Source organism: Piliocolobus tephrosceles, chromosome 3 (assembly GCF_002776525.5).
Source record: "Piliocolobus tephrosceles isolate RC106 chromosome 3, ASM277652v3, whole genome shotgun sequence".
Lineage (NCBI taxonomy): Eukaryota > Metazoa > Chordata > Mammalia > Primates > Cercopithecidae > Piliocolobus > Piliocolobus tephrosceles.
In genome coordinates, this window is record NC_045436.1 from 182,640,453 (window position 1) to 182,651,641 (window position 11,189).

At 50.0% G+C, this 11,189-nt stretch overlaps 1 protein-coding gene across 1 annotated transcript in view; it reads right to left on the reverse strand.

Moving 5' to 3' along the window:
* The window catches only part of NAT8L (N-acetyltransferase 8 like), a 12,951-nt gene extending 10,561 nt beyond the window's left edge, over window positions 1–2,390 (reverse strand). Inside the window, exons 1-3 of the mRNA XM_026449437.1 lie at window positions 2,321–2,390; window positions 950–1,050; window positions 319–855 (exon numbers count right to left, since the gene is read on the reverse strand). Coding sequence (XP_026305222.1) covers window positions 319–855; window positions 950–1,050; window positions 2,321–2,390 — 708 coding nt within the window. The remainder of the gene's footprint in view (window positions 1–318; window positions 856–949; window positions 1,051–2,320) is intronic.
* Between the last annotated feature and the right edge of the window lie 8,799 nt (window positions 2,391–11,189).

Below are 11,189 nucleotides of genomic sequence, written 5' to 3' on the forward strand. Positions count from 1 at the left end.
TATAATGCGGCGGCGCCGGTGCAGTCGCGGCGCCCGCGGCCCGCAGGGTCCTAGCGTCCACTGCATTGGCTGCCGGGGGTCACCATGTGATCGCGGGGGTGGGGGAGACACCGCCCCCGCCCCGCCGAGTGGCTCGCTGGGCGCGACGGGGCGGCCGGGCAGCGCGAGGGGCCGGGCGCGGGCGGGGGTGGCGGCGCAGGCGGGGGCTCCTGGCCCCTTGGGCGCCCAGCGGGGCTCGGGACCCGGCCGCGGAGCGCGTGATGGGCACCGCCCGCCCCGCCCCCCGCTCCCACGCCGCGCGCCTGGGAGCGCCCAGACCCCGGGCCCGGCCGCCGGCGTCGGCGGCGCCACGTCCTTCTCCTCCTCCGCGGCCGCCCGGAGCAGACACGGCAGCGTGTCCTGCTCGGTCTCCTGCCTTTGTCTGAAAGCGGCGCCCGCGGTGGACCTGGGGAGGGGGCGCCGCGGCTGCCCCGGCCCGGAGCCCCCGGGAAGCGTCGTCTGGAGCCGCACGGGCCGCCGGAGTGGGGGGACGTGGAAGGGCGGGGTCTGCGGCCTGGCGTGGCGTCCCTCTGTCCGAGCCCCGCAGTGGGCATGGGGATGCGGGGCCCGCAGGACCCCTCCCGCCCCGGCCCCCGGTCCCCGCAGCCGCGCATGCGCCCCGTGGCCTCGGTGCAGGTGCAGCGGGGACTCGGCGCGGAGCGGGACCTGCAGACGCCGCAGGCTGGGGCGGAGGAACTCAGGTGCGGGCAGGCGGCCACAGACCCCATTCTCGGCGCTTCGCGAACCTGGCCACCTGCGGTTCTGCGCGGCCTCCCAGCACCACCCCGAGAGCTGCCCGAGCGGAGCTCCCCCGACCTGCGCGGGCGGGACGGGGCCAGGGGGCCAGGTCTGGGGTACGGCAGCCTGCGTTGTGCGGTGGGGTTGAGGCCAGCGGGGCAGCTGAGGTCACCCGGCTGCCAGGAGGGGCTGAGCCTGCCCGTGAACGTAGGAGTGAGGCCACAGCGCCCTGGTGGGGAGGGGAGGGATGGCTGAACTGGTCCACAGCCCCGACTGCGAGTGAACGGGCCCGGGGGGGGGGGGGGGGGGGGGGGGTGTGGGGGGGGGAGGGGGCGGGAAGTCAGGCTGGGAAGGCGCCCTCTCAGTGTCTGGGCCCCGCTGTCAGCTTTTCAACCTAAAGGAGAAAACAGGCAAAACGAATAGAAATAAGACTTTGTTGGGGCAAAGTTTGAGGACTGCAGCGTGGAAGCACAGACTCAAGTTGGTCTGAATGCACGCGCTCTCCTTCGCAGCAGTTTGCAAGTGCGTTTTTAAAGGAAAAACGAAAACGCAGCTCCTAAGTTCACCAAGAATTTGCACTCAACATAAGCTATTGATTGGTGTGCATTATTATTTGTGTCACAAATTCCAGGAACATGAAGATGACGCTGAGGCGGCCAGGCGGACAATGTAGGAAAGAAAAGAACAAAATGCCTTCCAGCAGTTGCCCCAGGCGTGGGTGGGGAGGCGGGACTGAGGCCCTGTGCTCAGGTGTCCCTGGACCAGATAATCTTTGGGTACCCCGCATAGCTCAGGATGCTCTAGACTGTTTTTCTTTTCTCATTTCTCGTGTTTGATCAAAGTCTTTCTCTTCTCAAAGCAGTGATGATTGACATTCTAGATGTAAGTTTTTCTGCTGGGAAGGCTCATTCCCGGGCCATCTCACCCCGCTTGGGGGGAAAGAGGAGAGGTGTGGTGGGCGCTTAAATAATTCTTGAGGCCTCAAGGCCAAGGTTGATTGGCACAGGGTCTGTCAGGCCATCTGCTACAAAAGAGCCACGTATGCTGGATGGCTTCTGAGCATCTAGCTAGCATCCTCGGGGTTTTTTGGTTGACTTTGGACATCCAGAAACACAAAGCCTAATCAATTTAAGAATGAAAAATATGGGCCGGGCGTGGTGGCTCATGCCTGTAATCCCAGCATTTTGGGAGGCCAAGGCGGTCGGATTACGTGAGGTCAGGAGTTTGAGACCAGCCTGGGCAATGTGGTGAAACTGCGCCTCTACTAAAAATACAAAAATTAGCCAGGCTTAGTGGCAGGCGCCTGTAATCCCAGCTACTTGGGAGGCTGAAGCAGGAGAATCGCTTGAACCTGGGAGGTGGAGGTTGCAGTGAGCTAAGATCACACCACTATACTCCAGCCTCGTGACAAAAGAGTGAGACTCCGCCCAAAAAAAAAAAAAAAAGAAAAAAGAAAGAAAAATATGACACAAATAAGGGCAACTATTAACAATTTGAAATCTAGAACTGAAGAGTGCTTCTATTTCTGAAGGTAACCAGATACCTATTTGGTCTCCTTCTGGTCCTGGCCTGAAGAACAAGATGTTGAAGTTCTCCAGTGATGAAAACGTCATCTCTGGTGAGGCTGCCTGGTGTGGTCCCAGGAGGAAGCATATTTGATGCTTTTCTCATAAAATCTCCAGGTTGGAGACCTTGATCTTTCATATCTTCATCTCCTGAGAACTTGCTGTTAACAGAATCCTTAATTAATTTGGAATGTGCAATGAGAAGCTCTATAGGGTCTTGGCAATAATGAAGAATATCGCCCTTAAAAGGAGCTGGTTTGGAGGCTCTTTCATCCAGGCACAGGGCCTTCCTGGTATTATTTCAAAGCGAAAAAGCTGAAGTTTTCCGGCCGGGCGCGGTGGCTCAAGCCTGTAATCCCAGCACTTTGGGAGGCCGAGACGGGCAGATCACGAGGTCAGGAGATCAAGACCATCCTGGTCTACACGGTGAAACCCCGTCTCTACTAAAAAAATACAAAAAAACTAGCCGGGCCAGGTGGCGGGTGCCTGTAGTCCCAGCTACTCCGGAGGCTGAGGCAGGAGAATGGCGTAAACCCGGGAGGCGGAGCTTGCAGTGAGCTGAGATCCCGCCACTGCACTCCAGCCTGGGCGACAGAGCGAGACTCCATCTCAAAAAAAAAGCTGAAGTTTTCCAAACAGGGTAGAACCCAAGTTAAGCACCACAGTGGAAACACGTTACACCAGGGAGAGTTAGAAGTTGGTTTTAGCTTTGCAGATGAGTTTTCTGTGATCCCACCTGTGCGTTCCACAGTCTGGAAGACAGAGGAAGGCTGCGAACACAATGGGAATGCCAGTCCCTCCAATCCCAACCAGCTTGCACTCTGCAAGGTAAGATGTCAGTCAATCTTTTTTTCTTTTTTCTCTTTTTTTTTTTTTTCAGAGAGAGACAAGGTTTCTCCATGTTGTCCAGGCGGGTCTGGAACTCCTGGGCTCAAGTGACCCACCCACGTTGGCCTCCAAAAGCGCTGGGATTACAGGCATGCGGTATCATGCCCGGCCAATAAATCTTCTTTTTTTGTGAGATGAAGTTTCGCTTTTGTTGCCCAGGCTGGAGTGCAATGGCGCAACCTCTGCTTGCCACACCCTCCGCCTCCTGGGTTCAAGTAATTCTGCCTCAGCCTCCCAAGTAGCTGGGATTACAGGCATGTGCCACCACGCCCGGCTAATTTTGTCTTTTTAGTAGAGACGGGGTTTCTCCATGTTGGGTCAGGCTGGTCTCAAACTCCTGACCTCAGGTGATCCACCCGCCTCGGCCTCCCAAAGTACTGGGATTACAGGCATGAGCCACCGCACCTGGCCCAGTAAACCTTTAAAACCTCTCACAATTTTCCCCATTCTCTTTCCACAGCTTTCTATATCCATTCATTTTTATCTATCATTCTTTTTTATCCCTTCAGCTTAACCTTAAAAAACCTCTAGACAAATTTACTCTTCCCATAACAAAAACCACATTTTCTTTTTCTTTTTTTTTTTTTTTTTTTGAGACAGAGTCTTGCTCTGTCGCCCAGGCTGGAGTGCAGTGGCACGATCTCGTCTCACTGCAAGCTCCGCCTCCCGGGTTCACGCCATTCTCCTGCCTCAGCCTCCAGAGTAGCTGGGACTACAGGCACCCGCCACCACGCCCGGCTAATTTTTTGTATTTTTAGTAGAGACGGGGTTTCACCGTGTTAGCCAGGATGGTCTCAATCTCCTGACCTCATGATCCACCCGCCTCAGCCTCCCAAAGTGCTGGGATTACAGGCATGAGCCACCGTGCCTGGCAAAAACCACATTTTCATGCCTTCTTTATAATCTTTACCAAAAACATAACCTATTTTTCTTACATGCTCTGTATTCAGAATTGTTTCTTTTACATCTAATAGTTTTAATTACATATATTAACTACAGTTTGTTTGTTTGTTTGTTTGTTTTGAGACAGGGTCTCCCTCTTGGTGCTCAGGCAACAAGATCTCGGCTGTGTGCAGTGTTGCAATCTCGGCTGACTGCAGCCTCCGCCCCCTGAGCTCAGGCAATCCTCCTGCCTCAGCCTCCCAAGTAGATGGGACTACAGACCCACACCACCATGCCTGGCTAATTTTTGTATTTTGTGTAGAGACAGGGTTTCACCATGTTGCGCAGGCTGGTCTCTAACTCCTAGAATCAAGTGATCTGTGTGCCTTGGTCTCTCAAAGTGCATTAACTACAATTCTAAGTCAGGAACCTTAATTTTACTGAAAAACCTAGGAAGTAATTTTGAACTGTTTCGTATCAGTGTTTTTAGAAGAAAACCATTTCATAATTTGTTTTTTGTTTTTTGTTTCTTTTTTTAGACAGAGTCTCACTCTGTTGCCCAGGCTGGACGTGCAGTGGAGCAATCTCGGCTCACTGCAAGCTCCACCTCCCGGATTCACGCCATTCTCCTGCCTCAGCCTCCTGAGTAGCTGGGACTACAGGCACCCGCCACCTCACCTGGCTAGTTTTTTTGTATTTTTAGTAGAGACGGGGTTTCACCGTGTTAGCCAGGATGGTCTCAATCTCCTGACCTCGTGATCTGCCCACCTCAGCCTCTCAAAATGCTGGGATTACAGGTGTGAGCCACTGTGCCCGGCCCATTTAATAATTGTTTAGGAAGATGTTTCCTCAATTTTTTGCTTATTAACAGATCTAAGTATTTTTAACTTTTCTATACCATATAAAAATACAATGCCAAAATATATCAATTTAAAATTGTGTTTAATGATTATTTCAGTATTTTAACTCACTTAAAAGTAACCTCAGACATGTTGCGGCCAGGCGCCATGGCTCACGCCTGTAATTTCAGCACTTTGGGAGGCCAAGGCAGAGCACATCATGAGGTCAAGAGATCAAGACCATCATGGCCAACATGGTGAAAGCCTGTCTCTACTAAAAATACAAAAATTAGCTGGGCATGGTGGCGCGTGCCTGTAGTACCAGCTACCTGGGAGGTTGAGGCAGGAGAATCACTTGAATCCAGGAGGCGGAGGTTGCAGTGAGCTGAGATCGTGCCATTGCACTCCAGCATGGCGACACAGCGAAACTCCGCCTCAAAAAATAAAATAAAAATAGAAAGTAACGGCCGGGCGCGGTGGCTCAAGCCTGTAATCCCAGCACTTTGGGAGGCCGTGACGGGCGGATCACGAGGTCAGGAGATCGAGACCATCCTGGCTAACACGATGAAACCCCGTCTCTACTAAAAAAATACAAAAACTAGCCGGGCGAGGTAGCGGGCGCCTGTAGTCCCAGCTACTCGGGAGGCTGAGGCAGGAGAATGGCGTGAACCCGGGAGGCGGAGCTTGCAGTGAGCTGAGATCCAGCCACTGCACTCCAGCCTGGGCGATAGAGCGAGACTCCGTCTCAAAAAAAAAAAAAAAATAGAAAGTACCTTCAGACATGTTGTGATTGATGTGGTTGGGCTCTGTGTCCCCACCCAAATCTCATGTTGAATTGTGATCCCCGTGTGTCAGGGGAGGGGCCTGGCGGGAGGTCACTGGATCATGGGGGTGGATTTCTCCGTTGGTGCTCTCACAATAGTGAGTGAGTTCTCACGAGATCTGCTGGTTTAAAAGTGTGCAGTGCTTCCCCCTTCATTCTCTCTTTCTGTCCCCTGCTGTGCCATGGGAAGATGTGCCTTGCTTCCCCTTCACCTTCTGCCATGAATATAAGTTTCCTGAGGCTTCCCAGTCATGCTTCCTGTACAGCCTGCAGAACTGTGAGTCCATTAAACCTCTTTTTTTCATAAATTTCCCAGTCTCAGGTAGTTCTTTACAGCAGTGTGAAAACAGACTAATACAATTATTACCTATTAATTTAACCTAACGTGATTTTAATATTAAGTTACTGAAAAAGATTTTTCAGCCAGGTGCAATGGAACCTACAAATCTGGCAACTTAGAAGGCTGAGGCAGGAGGATCACTTGAGCCCAGGAGTTCAAGGCTGCAGTGAGCTATGATTGCGCCACTGCATTCCAGCCTAGACAACAGCACAAGATCCTATTTTTAAAAAAGTAAAAATACTGCCCAACGCGGTGGCTCATGCCTGTAATCCCAGCACTTTGAGAAGCCGAGGAGGGCGGATCATGAGGTCAGGAGATTGAGACCATCCTGGCTAACATGGTGAAACCCCATCTCTACTAAAAATACAAAAAGTTAGCAAGGTGTGGTGGTGGACATCTGTAGTCCCAGCTACTCCGGAGGCTGAGGCAGGAGAATGGCGTAAACCCGGGAGGCGGAGCTTGCAGTGAGCCGAGATCAGGTCACTGCACTCCAGCCTGGGTGACAGAGCAAGACTCCATCTCAAAAACAAACGAAAAAGTAAAAATACTTTTGTAACTATGAAAAGTTCATTTATAAATTTTTATCCCATTTACATTCACTTTACTCATTCTTCTTATTGTTTTGTTGTCTTGTTTTGTTTTGCTTTGAGACAGAGCTTCACTTTTGTTGCCCAGGCTGGAGTGCAATGCTGCAATCTCAGCTTACCACAACCTCTGCATTCTGGGTTCAAGCAATTCTCCTGCCTCAGCCTCCTGAGTAGCTGGGATTACAGGCATGCACCACCACGCCCGGCTAATTTTGTATTTTTAGTAGAGGAGAGTTTCTCCATGTTGGTCAGGCTGGTCTTGAACTCCCAACCTCAGGTGATCCACCCACCTCGGCCTCCCAAAGCGCTGGGATTACAGGCGTGAGCCACCGCACCCGGCCAACTTTACTCATTCTTAACAATTATGCTTGATTTGTCCATTAAACAAAGCTAGCCATCATCTCAGGTTATTTCCTTGTCAATAATTTTTACAGCCTGAAAATGTAAGGCAGTGACCATATAAGTGAGAACCCCAAAGTTTCAAACACAGGCATTTCACCAATCAGAAGACACCGTTGTTTTCATCTAACAATATCAAACTAGTCTTACGTACCAGAGATTTCCTCAAGTCATGTGAACTCAGAGGTAGTTGAGTTGGTTTCTATTTTTCTGACAAAATATTTTAACACCTTTTTCTTTCAACCAAGTAACTAATTGGTGAATTGGTTAATTAACTAGAGCAGTTTCATACCTGTTGGTAGTGAAATATCACATGCATATGACACATAAACATAGAGACATAGAGACACACAGACAGCAGCAGATCCTGTAGGGGTATAAGATTCTTCATCTGCCAGTTTTCAAATTGATTCTCGCCCCCCTTTAGACTATCAGTCTCTTGATTACCTGTTCCATTGCTCTGAACAATTGTTAGCTCAGAAACCCTCAACTTGTACTTCCAGAGACATGATTCTTAGGTGAAACGAGGTAGAAAATTTATATCTCAAAGGCACAGAACTTAGAGCTAAACACTGTTATTTCCTGAGACAAAAAAGAGCACAGATAATTAGGTCAAGATGAGACTGCATTGCTTGAGGCCAGGAGTTCAAGACCAGCCTGGGCAACATTGTGAAACCCCATCTCTAGAAAGAATTTTTTTTTAATTAGCCAGGTGTGGTGGCATATGCATGTAGCTACTCGGGATCCCGGCTGAGGTGGGAGGATCTCTTGAGCCCACATGTTCAAAGCTGCAGTGAGCTATGATGGTGCCACTGCACTCCAGCCTGCATGACAGAGTGAAGCCCTGTCTCTCTCAAAATAAATAAATTAATTAAATTAAATTAAAAATTTAAAAATGCTAGGAAAAGTATCTTAAGCAAAAGTAAGACTTGTTACGTAAATATAAATGTTAAGTCAATATCTTCCTCATCCTCAAAGTTTCTGGTGGTTTAGAGAAAGAGATGTCCTTAGAAATGGAGATTTCCTTTATAGATGTCCATTTCTTTTACAAAGAGTCTCAAAATAGCCAGCTAAATGTCAGAAAGTTGTGTTCTGGTAGAACCCTTTAGTGAACAGGGTGCAGAAAGCATTTGCAGTATTCAGGGCCTGATGTTTAAGTATGTGAAGAGCAGGCACAGCGGGAAGGCAGAGCATCCAGATCTTTAAGAATCCGGGATCCCATCTTTACACCAAATCCCAGGTCCCCCAAGAGAAGAAACCCCGTGGGACCGGGCCATGCAATGTTTCTGCAGCGCACCATGCTACCAAGACATTCTCCCAAGGCTGGTGGGTGACCCCACACCAATCAGCCCACCCTGTGGTCAGCCCACCACCCCTAGGAGTCTTATCCCTTGGTGGCAAGTCTTCCCATAGCCTCCAGGGGCCCAAACTGCACCTTTCTTACCCAAATGCACAGAGAAACAAGTAGCCCCTGCAACAATAACGGTTCACTGCAGCTGCTGCCAGCTGCTGCCCAAACTGTAGCTTTCACCAGTGCCTTGTCAGCCATGGCACATACGAAGGTCAAGTTCTCTCTCATAGTACAAAGTAATCCCTGGAACCCGCAAAGCCAAAGAGATCAGGCAATGCAGTGCAAAAGACTGCAGAGCTTTGGGCCTGAGAGGGGCCTGTCCCAGTCTCTTGAGACTCTGTGAGAAAGGCAGAAGCCCCCAAAACGGGGTGTGTGTTCCTCAAGAGGTCTCAGGTTGCTAGAAGTCTCCCATGTGGTACTGAAGATGGTAAAAGTCAGGAGGAGCACAAGCGGCGGGAAATGGAAGGCATCACAGGGAACCAGTTCTCAGAGATTTTAGGCTTTCTAAAAGGTCAAGGATGTTTTACATTGTTTGCAGCAAAATCATGCCAACAAGAAAAGCAAACAAAGGCACCAAACTTATTTTAAAAGAAGTTTCAGTTGACTGAAAAAATCCCAGCAACATGATCCAAAAAAGAAAAGTCAGCACTTAGGGAAGCTTAGACAGGAAGATCACTTGAGCCGAAGAATTTGAGACCAGCTCGGGGAACATAGCAAGATTCGGTGTCTACCAAAAACAAAACAAAACAAGACAAAAATATAGAAAGGCCTTTAAAAATGTGTGTGTGTGTGTGCGTGTGCGCACGTAGCTCGAATTTTATTTTTTTAAGAGATGGGATCTCACTCTGTTGCCCAGGCTGGAGTGCAGTGGCACGAACATAACTCACCACAGCCTCAAACTCCTGGGCTCAAGTGATCCTCCTGCCTCAGCCCCTGGAGTAGCTGAGACCACAGGCACGTGCTACCATGCCTGGCTAATTTTTAAAAATTTTTTTGGGCCGGGCGCGGTGGCTCATGCCTGTAATCCCAGCACTTTGGGAGGCCGAGGCGGGCGAATCATGAGGTCAGGAGATTGAGACTATCCTGGCTAACACGGTGAAAGCCCGTTTCTACTAAAAAAAAGTACAAAAAGTTAGCCAGGAGTGGTGGCGGGCGCCTGTCGTCTGAGCTACTCAGGAGGCTGAGGCAGGAGAATGGCGTGAACCCCGGGGAGGCGGAGCTTGCAGTGAGCAGAGATCGTGCCACTGCACTCCAGCCAGGGTGACAGAGAGAGACCCCGTCTCAAAAAAAAAAAAAAAAAATTTTTTTTTTTTGTAGAGACAGGGTCTTGCTATATTGCCCACATGGATGAATATTAGCTTTTAATTAGGCTGACTTCTGACCATAGAGCTATTTAAAAAAAAAAAAAAAAATCCCTTCCACCCTCTTATTATCAGATTTCAGTCAGGATAAACAGAAAGTAGGTCTTCCATCAGTCTGTTTCTAAAATCAGCTTTTCCAACTGTGCACACAAATAAATTATTTTAGCAATTAAAAGGACCCCCATTTCAGCCATTACTGCTGATGACCGTCCCGGGCTATGTGGGTCCATTTCCCTAGATATTTACAAAAGGATGCCTCACAGGTGTTGTACATAAAACCAGCTGCTGTTTCTCAAGGCCGTTGTCCCTTAAAACAGTGCTCAACTTTTGGTCAGGTGCCATGGCTCGCGCCTGTAATTCCAGCCTTTTGGGAGGTCAAAGTGGGCAGATTGCTTGAGCTCACAAATTCAAGACAAGTCGGGGCAACATGGCGAAACCCCATCTCTACAAAAAAGTACAAAAATTAGCCAGGTGTGGTGGTGCATGCCTGTAGCCCCAGCTACTCAGGTGAGAGGACGACTTGACCCTGGAAGGCGAAGTTGCGGTGAGTTGAGATCGTGCCACTGCACTCCCGCCTGGGCAATATAGCCAGACCTTATCTCAAAAAAAATTTTTTTAAGAAAGAAAAATAGAAAAAGAATGCTCAGATTTTGAAGCTTGGTTTCCCATAATTTAGGAACTTTTCAAAAGTGACCAAGGCCGAGAATGTGTTTTGGGGTGAAGCGTGCTGCTAATGAGCTAATGAGCACCACTCCTCGGTGCCAACTGAGAATCAGGTACTCAAGGTAGTGGGGTGACCGGTCCCTTATTTATACCTTTCCAGATAAGTGAGAGTTCCAGGCCGGGCGCGGTGGCTCAAGCCTGTAATCCCAGCACTTTGGGAGGCCGAGACGGGCGGATCACGAGGTCAGGAGATCGAGACCATCCTGGCTAATACAGTGAAACCCCGTCTCTACTAAAAAACACAAAAAACTAGCCAGGCGAGGTGGCGGGCGCCTGTCATCCCAGCTACTCGGGAGGCTGAGGCAGGAGAATGGCCTAAACCCGGGAGGCGGAGCTTGCAGTGAGCTGAGATCTGGCCACTGCACTCCAGCCTGGGCGGCAGAGCGAACTCCGTCTCAAAAAAAAAAAAAAATGAGAGTTCCAGAAATGTTCTCCTGTGAGGGGTGTCCTATGAGGCCACTGCACACGCAGGACAACAGCTCTGACATCTCTGTGAAGTCTCTAGTTGCCCAGAGCACCTGCATGGGTCACACAGAGCAGCTGACTGTTCGGGGCGAGGAAACTCACCCTTACGCACTTTGCTGCGTAGGACGGACAGGAAGTGGCCCCAAATGAAAAGACAAGTCCGAACTACAGGCCACGGGGAGCAGTTGA